At 41.5% G+C, this 13,009-nt stretch overlaps 1 protein-coding gene across 1 annotated transcript in view; it reads left to right on the forward strand.

The window, feature by feature from the left end:
• Window positions 1-2,287: 2,287 nt before the first annotated feature.
• ildr2a (immunoglobulin like domain containing receptor 2a) overlaps window positions 2,288-13,009 on the forward strand; it is a 38,563-nt gene continuing 27,841 nt past the window's right edge. Inside the window, exons 1-2 of the mRNA XM_088914900.1 lie at window positions 2,288-2,415; window positions 8,111-8,434. Coding sequence (XP_088771026.1) covers window positions 2,370-2,415; window positions 8,111-8,434 — 370 coding nt within the window. The 5' untranslated portion in view covers window positions 2,288-2,369. The remainder of the gene's footprint in view (window positions 2,416-8,110; window positions 8,435-13,009) is intronic.

Genomic DNA, 13,009 nt, shown 5'->3' on the forward strand with positions numbered 1-13,009 from the left:
CGCTGTTCACGGTCATGGTCCCGCTGTGCTGTGAAGACTTCTTTCTGGTCGTCTCTATGGTTTGCCAGTCTGTAACTTTCATCAACCGGATTCCTGGTATTTCAATTAATCATTTTCAGGCTGGTTCCGAGGTTTCAGTCTTTCTTTCCGGCATTTGCATTGCTGGCGGAGTGGGGTTAAAATGAGAATTTTGTTTCGTTTCTTTTCTCAGCCTTTATGTTCTACCATTTTGCGCCCTGCTGTCCTGTGCTCAGAGGTACTGCTCTTCTTTTTAACTAGCCCACTTTTACGGCTTTTAAAAAAAATCTAAAACGTCCTGGCTTAGTCGACGTTTCAAGACAGGTAAGGAAAGTTTCCCATCAGTAAACACACTCGGGGAATCAAAATAACCCTTGCCTTCAAAACACTGGGACAATAACGTTGGTTTTCAGCATTATTCCCTCTTTCTGTAGCTGGGAAACTCATTAACATGCTCATTTATAGTTATGAATGGTTAATAAATTCCTTCGCAAATGTATTTTGGATGTAGGATTGGTTCTTCAAAACATTTTAAGGTGGAGAATGCATAACATCTAACATGCAAATTTGTTCTTGAGCTCCTTGACCTCCCGTTAACACACATAACAATCAACGACGTCAAGAAACATTCTTCACACCTGAAGATCGCTAAATCCTGAACATTGTGTACCTTAACAACAGTTGCAACAATAATACGTTCCCCTAAAACAGACATCTTGCCGTGACATTGATCTGTCCCATTTGTATGAAATTTGAAAGAAATTACCTGCTGCTAGCGGATATGCAAGGCGTACAGCAGAGGGCAGTGTTGTAACACCTGAAAACATCAAATATTTTTTTTACTTGTGACAACAGTTCTTAACCTGACTACTACAGCAGAAGACGAGATTCAGAAAATTCGGAATTATTATTTGTACCAGATCAATAATGACTAATACGTAGGTGTAGATCTATTCATGAATTCTAGAATTCACTGTTCTTAGCAGTTTCGTTGTAAAGTTGACTAATCTCCCATTGGCTCAAAATCACATTTCAAATCACCTTATCATCTTAGTGTTAAAATATGGATACATAAATGATCAAGTAGTAAATGTTTATTTATATAATGGTATATATTATCTAAGTATTTTCGGTAAAAGGGACATTCAACAGAATTTATCTTCAGTAACTATAAAATTGTAGGTAAGTAAAATGCCTTTAGTATAAAATGTACTATGCCAATGAAGAAAAATATTGGAATGAGAAATGCTAAGATTATCAGATTCGATTAAATGGTCAATTCACGAATGATTTTATTCTTACCGTTTTTAAGAAAAATGTTCTTAGCAACTCTTGTCTGGTTGCGGTAGACACTAGAGATTTTTAAACTGAAAACTGGACATTTCATTCAATAAACGCAAACATGGAGAGGAACCGTGAAGTAATTTACTCCAGGCTCATTTTAGTTTTCTTAATTTTAGTCTCTTGGTTTTAGTTGACTGTTAGTGTCGTGTTAGTTAAGGAAAGAAATAAAATAAAGAGAAATATAAGACTATTTCAGAATTAGGCCAATACTTCAGTAAAAGGAGAAAAACTATTTTTCAGTGAAGACGATTGAAACTGAATTTTGTGTTTCAAAAACGAGCCAGGAAAATCTGCGATCTGTTTTATTCATTCTTTTGCTGCTTTTGTTGTGTTCAGAACAGTTTTTTATTCTCCAGTGGGTTTGCTGGAAGTCCTACAACATTCCGCTCTGGGGCAGTGGTCTAGAAAATGTTACAATACAACTGTAACGGTCCCACTCAAACGTTTACATTTGTGGCGAAAAACCCTATGATATAGTGATACAAGCGATGTTTACAGCGACTGCACGAATCTAAAACGCCGCCGAGCAAGTTAGTGGGAGATAGACTCGATTATGTTAACTGATATGAAACGACCGTCCTTCAGCTATGGTACGCGCAGGCGTGCGCATCAAATAGTTCACTTATCAGTTTAATTAGAAACTTTCCCCTTTCCTGCAGCGCAGCTTCGCAGTTCAAACCATTGTGGGGAGGATAGGCCAAACAAAACTAAAAGTATTATGATACTATTATTTACACCGATGCATTTTCACAGATCAGTGTAATACTTTTTAACAATCTAACCGTGCAATATATTAACAACCAACATTGTGAATTGAATCTCTTCAGTTTTAGCGGTGACTCTTCGGATTGCGAGCACACCCGTTGCTGGAGTAGTACATTCCCGGTAGGTGATTGACGGGGCTCGTTTTTATCCTCCTGAAAAGCGGTTTTGGGAATGAGGCGAGCGCCTTCTGCGAGCGACGCGCACCGAATTCTTCTCTAAATGAAAGCGTTAAAAGTTGGGAGATGATTTCGCTGCTGGGTTGCTGGATCCCCTTTCTGTGGCTAACAGGTACGGCTTAAAATCATGTATCGGTCGTTCGTTAGAAATGAGCGGATAATGGGCTGAGCTTGTCAGTGTGTTCAATTCCGTTCACATCTGGCTGATTTCGGGATGTATATGTATCTGCCTCTTGCGAGAATTTGAGTTTCATTACCCAGCTCCTTTTTTTCCCCCCACTACTTGTTATTCTCACCTGGAGCTTTACGATCATTAATTCTTCGGGTATTTTTTTTTTCCTGTGTGTGGAAGAAGTAAGAAGCGAGAAAGACCTGCTCCAGGGTTACACAAAGTGGACAGCGAGCTTGTCCAGCCATACATATGATACAGTACTGCTCGGCTTCTTCAGCTTTGGGGTTCTGATGAATAGGGCGTACTTTGTTTCTTATTCTAGATTTATTTTATTTGATAGAATTTGTGTACCCCTTGTGCGGTGATGTGCAATCGTTAATCCTTCATTCTAATTATTTTTATAACCGAACCCCAAAAGGCTGCATCGTTAGCAGTAAAAAATTCGAAACCTTTGAATAACATTGCCAACGACTTCTAGTGACTGGGGTTTGTTTCACACCACAGGTATTTTACATTAGTTTCCACAGGTACCTGTTCATTCAGTGCCCTTTTACTTGTACGGCGTATGCCTAAAGTAACACGATTGAGTACATTGAAGAATACCGTATTATTTTGCGCTCAGACTTTCTCTTTTTGAGCAGAAAGTAATTACGAAAAAGACGCGTGGCTGTTGTTCACATTCCAGCAGGCTTAGCATTAACATCGGAACGAACTCATTTGTATATATATATACAGTATATTTATGGTAGTATTTCTACAGCTTCTGCCATCACAATTAGTTTGATTTTATAGTCACAGGGATTTATAAAGCAGTAATAGCACTTAACTGTTTCAAGACGGGTGTTATACCTTGTAATATACTGTAGATTTTGCTGGAGCTGTCTAATTTGTATAGTTAAGGAGTACCCAGCCACACAAACTTTAACCAGGCTTGTTAGATTTTATGTAACATTGGAATATAACTTGAGGACCACCTGCTGCTGTTTAAAAGATATTAAACGTTATTATAACACCACAGACTTAAAATATCCACCATATCGGTCAGAAATAAAATGAGTTAAATGCAATTTTTGTTGGCCGCCTTCTATGAAATAGATATTAAAATTTCTTATGATGACGTTTTGTAAATACCATTGCTGAATTTCTCAGAGCTGAAATCATGAAGAAATACTTCGACTCTGCATGTCCAGAACTCCAGTACACCTGGGACATGACCCTTTGTGTGATCTTGCATTCAGTTTGTCTTGTTTTCTTGCATACTCATAGTAGTATATTACATTTTCTCTTTAAGGGGAGTACAATGTTGAAAGAGGAGCAAAGACTTGAAACATAACTGTCTTTGTAGGTTTTTGACTACATAATAAAGAATGGATTAATTGACACAAGAGTTCTGAAGCTAACTCTTGCTGTGAGCTGCCCTGACTGCCAGATGCGTTTAAGTGTAGTTTGTTAGAAGACCTTGTGTGAAATGGAAAGGACACATTAGCCTCGGATTCTAGTTTGTAAAACCACAGCAAAACGATCATTTGCACAGTAAAGTTAGAATTTTTTTTTAAAAACGAAATCAGTTTAAGGAGTCAGTTTTTGCTGGCGCGTTTGGGGTGATGACCCTTGTGTAAATCCTGAGCTTCTGTCATCCGAAAAACAATTCGTCTGAAAATAACGATGAAGGTCAGAGGGTAAAAAAAAAACAACAGAAGTATCTCAAAACAGAAAATAAGGAGCTACTGGATCCACTGTAGGTGTACAGTGGGATTTTTCCTCATTCTTGAAGTAAACCTTTGTTTGATAATATCTGAGATTGGTTTAGAAAGAATGGAAAAAGTAGCCCCAAAAAAACTATTTATGTATTTTAAAACAGCTTGTGAAGATAAATCTTGTCCTGTAGCACTGGGATTGTCAGCAGGGTCTTGTCCCTCTCTAACGGCTCTAATTTCGATTGCAAATCGCCGCCCACACATGCGTGAGCAGACCAGAGCGCCGTGTGTTTAAAATCGCTGTGGCAGGGTGTCTCTGCCCCCTTTGTGCCCCCTCAATGAGCCCCTTGAGGCGCGGGGTGTGTGGGGCGCCCTGGGGCTCAGCGGGGGGGTGAACGAAGGCCAAGCAGGGCAGATGACACTGAGGAGCGACGCTCACGACGTGACCTGGCCAAATCTGATCGCGGGCAAAAGTTGTGTGATCTCCCGCCTTCGGCTGCCCCAAAGCCAAAGGACTCTTGCTGAGTGCCTGTCGGGGTTTCTCAGGGCCACGATTAATAGTAACGACGAGAGATGAGTCATCGTGAATTGGCACTATAAATGGCTATAAATAGCTCTTTCTTTGTATTACAATATCTAACAAAATGCATGTAAATCAGGTGGAAATTGTTTTCCATGCTTGCCATAGGGTCTAGTCTCTGCAATTTAATGCTACAAATTAGCAGAACAGCCTTTTATTCTAATTAATTCCTTGCACTTGTATATCATCCCTTATATTCTTCATCCCAGAGGATCTCAAACGCTTCATGGTTGTAGGGGATACTGTGTACCCCTGAACTGCACCACCTGCCTGGACGACGCCAGACAGCCAATGAGCACCAGCAGCCCCGCTGTTTACCCTGATGTTGCGTCATTAACCCCTTATCTACTGTTTCTTCCGCAATGCCTTCATGCTTTCATTACTGGTACAAGTGCTAACTGTCCATCCACAATGATTGTTGGTGTGGAGAGGGAAGCAGTCGGCTGTTTCAGGAAGGGAGATGAGTATAAGTCTACAACAGGCTAGTAATCCAAAGGAAATATTCATGACATCTGGAATATAGTTTGTAAGAAAAGCTGCAGTAGATGCTGTCTCAGATATGAGAGTAAAAATGATAGGAACTCCTACATGAATGTCATACGTCATGAATTTCCAGTTTAAATATACAGTATCTCCATTTTCTTCACCTCAGTGCTGTGTAGAAATGGCAAAAGTAATACTAATACTGGAGGTGTAGGGGATAATTTCTTGCATATTAGACTACTAACTACTGAACGGGCTGGAGGAGCCAAACGACCCTGCTCTCATCTGTAACCTTTCTTTGTTTTACTACGGTCTTGCTGAACTGCCTGGAGATCTCGGTGTAGGGGAGGTCTGGTACCAGGCTGTGTGCCTCACCAGCTTGTCTGCGATGCTGCTTGTCTTGACTTTCTTCCTCGGGTTAAAGATCAGAAGGTAAAGGAAAATTGGGCATTGATGCCATAAATGGGAATAATAGGTTGTAGAAACTCATGCACAAGTTAAAGACGCACTCTTTGTGTACAGAAGATCTTCCACAAAGTCAGCATTTTTCTGTATTTAATCAAACAGCCAGGTTCTATTTTATCTTTTTATACCTGCTCTTTGTGCTGCATCATATATTCTCATTATTCCATTTACACTGCTGGATATTTAGACAACGGTTTTGGCCTCAGAACAGCTTCATCGTTGCATTTTTACAATTGAACAAGGGCTCGTTTCACTGTGGATTTTATTCAAATTCAGTGGTGAACAATATAGGGAAACGTTTGTCTTAAGAGTTTCATTGCAATGGAATTGTACATTGGAATATTTGGGACATTTAGGGTTTTTCTAACAGAAGCTCTGTTTAAAGTGTTAATGACAGGCCATATCAGAATACGTTGATCACTCTGAAAACTCAGTTAGTATGAACTTGTGTGCTTAGTTCTCGGCCTATATGGAAATTTTCTTGTTTCACGTACTGTATGTACATGTACTGTATGTAGCATGCGCTATCCATTGAATACAAAGCATCTGTTAATCGTAGTTAATATATGGCGTGCTGTGCAGTATGGTACCTTTGCAGTCTTATGGGCAATGGTCTCAACACAAGGGGTTAATAGCAGTATAGCAGGGTGGAGCGGTGGCTCTGTGGCTCAGGATCTGTGCCTGTGGCTGGAAGGTTGCCAGTTCATATCCCGTGGCCGGCAGAGGAATCCTACTCTGTTGGGCCCCTGAGCAAGGCCCGTAACCCCAGCTGCTCCAGGAGCACTGTATAAATGGCTGACCGTGCGCTCTGACCCCCAGCTTCTCTCCCTGTCTGTGTGTCTCATGGAGAGCAAGCTGGGGTATGCGAAAAGACAAATTCCTAATACAAGAAATTGTATATGGCCAATAAAGTGATCTTATCTTATCTTTAGAGCCTGTCAGGGAAGTATTGGGAATCTCATGATGAAGTGCTCTTACCATGGCCTGCTCCAGTGCTTTGTCTGAGGTGGGGCCTCGGACTGGTCTGTGTTGTCTAGGGAGTTTAGATTTTGAGGTCTACATGGAACCTTAAAAATGCCAGTGCATTTTGTTTTCATCTTTGAATGTTTTTTTTTTCTTGCAGATAGATCAAATGGATCAGGTGTTAAGTGATTATGTAGGCTATATTGTTCTAGATATCGAAGAGCTGAGGTATGGAACCTGTGCAGGTTTCAAATACAGTTATGTTGGTGAACAGAGGAGAAGTGGTGGCATCCTGGGCGATGGCTGCCCTCTCCAGCTTCACCTGGTACAGGTCCTGGATCTGTGTGCAAAGGGCATCTTTCTTCAGCTCCTGTGTGACTGCCTTAGTAACTGCTTCAAGGCTGGAGGCAGCAGACTGCATATTGAGGCTCTGTGAAAATATGCATGGAATGCAAATTCCCATTTGATTCGCGGCTCTGAATCCTGCGCCAAGGAGTATATCAATGCTGGGCTATTGCGTCAGGAAACCGTGTACGACTACAATACAGGAATTATTCAGAAAGTGTGAATACTGACCCTGTTGCAACAGTTTGATAAACAGTGGAGGAGTCTGTGAATGACCGAGTATCTTTTGTAACTTTGCGTCTGTTGTGCACGTTATCCTTCGCCTCCATTTTCAGCAGCCCGTATCTCAGAAATGTGTGGTTCACTAACGCTTTTAAATTGTACTGCAAAATGAACGAGTCTTCCTTTATCGGACTTTTTTTAAGGGGGGGGGGGGGGGGGGGGAATAGAAAAGTGCTTTTTTGGCACCAAACCTGAAAAATATCACAACTGATATTCATGTTGTTATTTTTTAAAAACATCCAAATGACAGTTACAAATCTTGACAGAAGCCTCAATGTACGTTTAGGATTCACAACTTTATTTCATACTCCCAGCTGTCTATGAGAGAGCTGGGAATGCGCCGTCTGGACTGAAGGAAAAGAAGTGACTTACTTCTTTATGGTCCTGCAAAACCGAAGTGTGGCGTTTAAGAAAGAAAAGCTCGCTAATTAGCGTGAGCCCTGAACAGTTCGGATTTTCAAACCGGCAGCTCGCCTGCCTTGTTTTCATGTCTCAGTAAAGCTGCAAGGTCAGCCTGGCAGAATTGACGGCGTGTCTTGGGAGCGTGCCGGAGTTGTGTGCGTTTTGAACTGTTATATTGCCGAATCTGTCACAAGAAAGCTGTAAGTTAGTGATAATGAATGCAGCTCGAGCGCCCTGGGGTAAGAAACAATACATTTCGGACAAAGTTACGTGTCGACAGCTCTGCCTTAAACTAATCTGCTTTGCCAGTGAGAAAGCGAGGCACCGAGCTCCTGCGGTCTCCGCCTGGCAGGCTGTGCGGCCCGCCGGTGCTCGGCTCTGCGGTCCCGCCTGTAACCGGCTCCCGGTCTTCTTGCAGCCTGGAGGTGCGAGGGCCTGCACGTGACCGTGCCGGGGGGGAAGAAGCTGGGCATGCTCTTCCAGACGGTTGTCCTGGAGTGCCGCTACACCACGCCCTCCAGCCAGCCGCCCGTGGTCCAGTGGTGGTACAAGTCCTACTGCCACGACCGCACCAGGGACGCCTTCAGCGGCGCCGAGAGCCTGGGCGCCTCCGAGCAGGACTCCGGCGCGCACCTGGACTGCGCCGACGCCGGGCGCACGGTGCGCGTGGTGGCCTCGCGGCAGGGCGAGGTGTTCCGGCTGGCCGAGCACTACAAGGGGCGGGACATCACCATCGTCAACAGTAAGTGAGGCGCTCCCTGCACTGCCAGGGCTCGGATACACAGCGCTTCTGATCTCTGCTCTCTTCCAGAAGGTGCGCAGAGCGACCTGTAGTGCGGTTTGTTTGCTTTCACGATGATGCTTTGCCAGCTGTAGATAAGAAACAAGCCAATTTCAGCCAAAGTCTTACGGGCTAGATGTCGGGCGTATGTATATTTGGTGTGGTTAATTTTTTTTGCTTAGAATAAAATGCTGGAATTTAACACAGGGGGGTCAAGCTCAAAGTGGTCTGTAGGCCACCATCCAGGAGTGCAGGTACCTGCAGGCTATAGCCAGAATTTCAAGTCCTAAAGCACCTGCATAGGCAGCTTACTGTAGTGGCTCTTTATAGGCGGTACTTTAATTTTATTCTTCTTCTTAGAAAGTATTGGTACATGAAGTTTAAACCTGTGGATGCACAAACACAGCCTTCCAAAGGTGCGACACAACAATTTCCAAAAATGACGAGAGCTCGAGCTCTTGAAACAAGAAACATGTCTAACGAAGCAGTTTGGGCCGAATGTTTTGAAGACCTTCCCACTACAGATAAGGGGGTTTTCCCCCATCTTTCAGCAGAAGTTAACTTCAACACATCACATTACTTTCGGTAACCGCTCATCCGATTCCAGCTCACGGTGGCCTGGAGCCTGTCCCAGGATGCACTGGGTGAAAGGCAGGATGTGCCGTGCACAAGTCGCCGGTCCTTCGCAGAGCACACACAGGAACAGAACCAGACATGCACACACACACACACACGCCAGGGACAGTTTTCCCTGGAGACAGCTACCTACCTGTGTGTCTTCGGACTGTGAGAGGAAACGAGTACCCAGAGGAAACCCACACAGACACAGGGAGAGCATACAGACTCCACAAGGACGGCAACCTAGGAATTCGACCCAGTGCTCCAGGGCTGTGAAGCCGGTATACTGACCACTGTGCCACAGTGACCCTGTACTGGATAAAGTGATTAGAAAATGGATGAATTGATGGATACTAATAAAACGTTTCTATTGTATTTCATGCAGTTTTATTTATTATGTTCTTACTTAGTAGATGAACAGTAAGTAGAATGCTAAAATATGTTAAGATGCATTATAGTTCACATCTGATCATTGCTGTCTTTTAGAAGGTACTCAGAGTGACCTGCAGTGCCAGTGTTTGCTTTCACAATACTGCATTGACAGCTGTAGATAAGAAACAACCAATTTCAGACAGTTACGTGTTGACAGCTCTGCATTAAAATAATCTTCTTTGATTCCTTAGCAAAAAAGAACACAGAGGAAACCGCTCAGAACTGTATAATAGTCCAATGTGTTTGTGGATGTGTGTAACCCGAAAGGCTGAGATCTGTAATCTAGCATGTAGTGTTACAAAACAATTTAAATAATCTGGAACACTGTAAATATGAATACACGCTAGAACGAAAAAAATACCAGGAAAATGCAGGTGATGTGAGCTGCTGCTTTTAGAAATGTTGACAATAAGAGGAAGCTGTTTGGTCAGTCCTCTTGTATCCTCTTCTGATCTAATGTTTGAGGACACATTCACATGTAGTTCACTTTTCATTACGATTCTAGGTTTGGAAACAAACCTTTTTTGTTTATTAATCAGATTCTTACTAGACCATTAAATACTAGACATGGCTGTGGAAGAAGTCAATGGTAGAAAGAAGGTAAAATGGATATAACTATAAAATTAGCTTTTGCTTGCTGCTCACCGATTTCCAGCAAGAGGAGCATGGTTTCTAGAGACGCGCAATGCAGTCTGAGAACTTTAATACCAGCCTTGATCAAACCAAAAGTAAACAAGACCATGTTTGAAAGTCTCCTAAATGAAAATTTGTTTCTGAGATATAGCTTGCACTCTAAGAAACTTCAAGAGTGCATTTTGAAAAGTGCCAACAAGTCACCAGCACACTGCAGGCTGCAGAAAGCTGAAAGTGACTTAAACACAGACTTGAGTTCAGTTCAAATGGAACTCAAGTATGACTAAACATTCCTGGTGTCAAAGGAGCCAAACAAAGTTTTTATTTTTTTCTAGTTATAATTGTGCTGTGGTCTGTGATGCATGTAAATGACAATGGTAAGATGCTAATTTGGTGCTTTCTTAACTCCATACAGTATAGTAACATTTTTAAGTAAAGCAGGTTGCTTTTTGGTTTATAGTTCCTTCCACACTTTAACCCTCTTGAAAGAACTAGCTAGCCCTGAGTGATCCCAAAGCCTTCATAGTGATCTGGAGAAAACCTCTGGAGAGCAGGCTTTGAAGGTTATGAGGACCATCTAAAGTGCCAGATTTGCGTTTTAATTGTTTCAATTCATTAGTTTATCAGTTGACTGCAGCAGTAAACTCTCTGGAACCCTAAAAGCCCCTTGTTGGTTTAAAAAGTTTAGGAGCAAAAGATGCACACCAGAAGAATCACTCTAAAATGAATAGGAGGGGAAAACACAAATGTGACAGGTCACCAAACTGCACAGTGCTGACGTTTTTAATTGAAACTGTGGTTGCTTAAGTAAACTGTAGTTACTCTTCCACCAAGGGGCGTGGGGGAAGGGTTGGTAGACCATGGTGGAGATGATTGCCAATAGCTTTCATCTGAAGACAAACACAGTGAAGCCTCAGCCTTTGAGGACTTAGAGCACACAGCGAGAGGTCACTGCTCATTGTGATGGAACGGCTAGCTGTGCGCTGGGGGAGGGGCAGCACACTGGGAAGACTCTTCACTGGTGTAGCTGGAAAATAGAAGGACAGTACCTTAGCCCTATAAACAGGGCTTGGGCTGTTCTCTCTTTATTTAAAATAGGTGACTTTTTTTCAGTGTTTGTGTAGACACTTTAGAATTGATGTTTTTCAATACTTTTAAAGTACTTGTAAAGTACGTTTCAATACTACAATGCTCGTAATCTGCTTTAACACTGTGTTTGAGTCACTTAATATTGATCTGTTAGGCTAGAGCATGTTTATTTTTTCTTAGGAGTGATAATATATTTTAAAATATTTACATTTTATTTAAGTTCTGTTTTCTAGTGTAGTAATATGGAAATAGGTCGATTATTTTCTAATGTAAAATCTTTTTTAGTGTTTACTTTACCTTTATATGCTTACTCAATATTGTGAATTAATACAGTATACAATGTATATGAAGTAAATGGCTGTTCATATTTTTCTGTGCATTGTTAGAGGGCACTGTTTCTTTGAAGTATAAAGATACCATTGTGGAATTTAAGTATGAAATTGAAAGAGTTTTAAGGTGGTTTCCTGTTTGTATATAACCGCCAAGTTTTGGATTCAGAACTTACTATTGGTTGGTTGGTTTAAGATTTGGTTTTATCTGAGGCAGCAGGCACATGAAGTAATAAAAACTGTTGGTGGTCTTTTTTCTGTCAAGACAATTCTGGGAAAGTGTTTGACAATAGTGGCACTTTTAAAGATTGGATGCTGCGATTGCCTTCAGACAAACCTGTTCTCCAGACTTGCCTGTTAATGTCGTTTACCATGTGTAACACACACATTTCAGATCAAATTGTGTGAAAAAAGCATATGACATCGTTCTTTAGCACATACAGGATCACCTAGAAAACCATAGAAATGTGTAAAACAAATAAAGGTTGTCTGTAATATTCTGATGAGCCAATATCCTGATGATAATGTTGTAACTGAAACAGTCAGTATAGTGATACGAACCTCTGTTGTCTATTCGTTTAAATCTTCAATATTAGCTTGGTCCAAAAAGATTGATGTTGAGCTTGGTCAGTTCCTTTCTTGAGAGAGAATTTATTTGCCATATGCACATGTATATTGGGATTCTTAAGATGAGATGTCCTTTTGGTTGAGAAGCTCTTCTTGTCTTGTGTGAGGGTAAGTATAGTACATTTTTAAAGGCGATGGAAGAACTGTTTTTTTTTCCTTATAGCAGTGTCCAGTAAATTGTTCTTTACAATACTCCTCCCAGCTGGAAATGTTTCCCATTGTGCAGCTCTTTTCCTGTTCCCTAAATAGTTTTGTTTGCACTCGCATAACAATAGCCCGGAATCTCAAACCAAACAATTCCTTCCTTGCCCTTCAGTAGAAATGCCTCGGACTCTGAAAGTACGTTTATGCGTCTACTTTTGACATTAATCACGATTCAAAGTATCCGGAGCTCAAGTCTGGATTTAGTGACGCACACAAATAAAAAAGAAAACAAAATCTATATAATAAAAGCCATTCCAGCTTGATTTTAGGTTGTGTTAAAGTCCAACAGCAATATAAAAGAAGTGCTTCCAATTTTTCAACCTGATATTTAATTGAATTTATGTTGGTTTACATATGTAATAAAAGACGTCTGTATAGGTTGCAGATTAGTGTGGTGGTTAGCACTTCAAACCCAAGGCTCCAGGGATCGGGTCCGAGTCTGGCTTTTGCTGCCTGCCTGTGTGTTCCTGTGGTTTTATTCTTTACTCGTTAGACAGTTTTTCTGTAGTTCTTTAGTTTCCTCATATCAAAAGGGCGAGAGTGGGCAAATGGCTTCTTATTGTTTGCAAATATTTGAATGCTCCACCTTTCTCAAAGGTGGTGA

This window comes from Atractosteus spatula, chromosome 4 (assembly GCF_055471065.1).
Source record: "Atractosteus spatula isolate fAtrSpa1 chromosome 4, fAtrSpa1.hap1, whole genome shotgun sequence".
Taxonomy (NCBI): Eukaryota; Metazoa; Chordata; class Actinopteri; order Semionotiformes; family Lepisosteidae; genus Atractosteus; species Atractosteus spatula.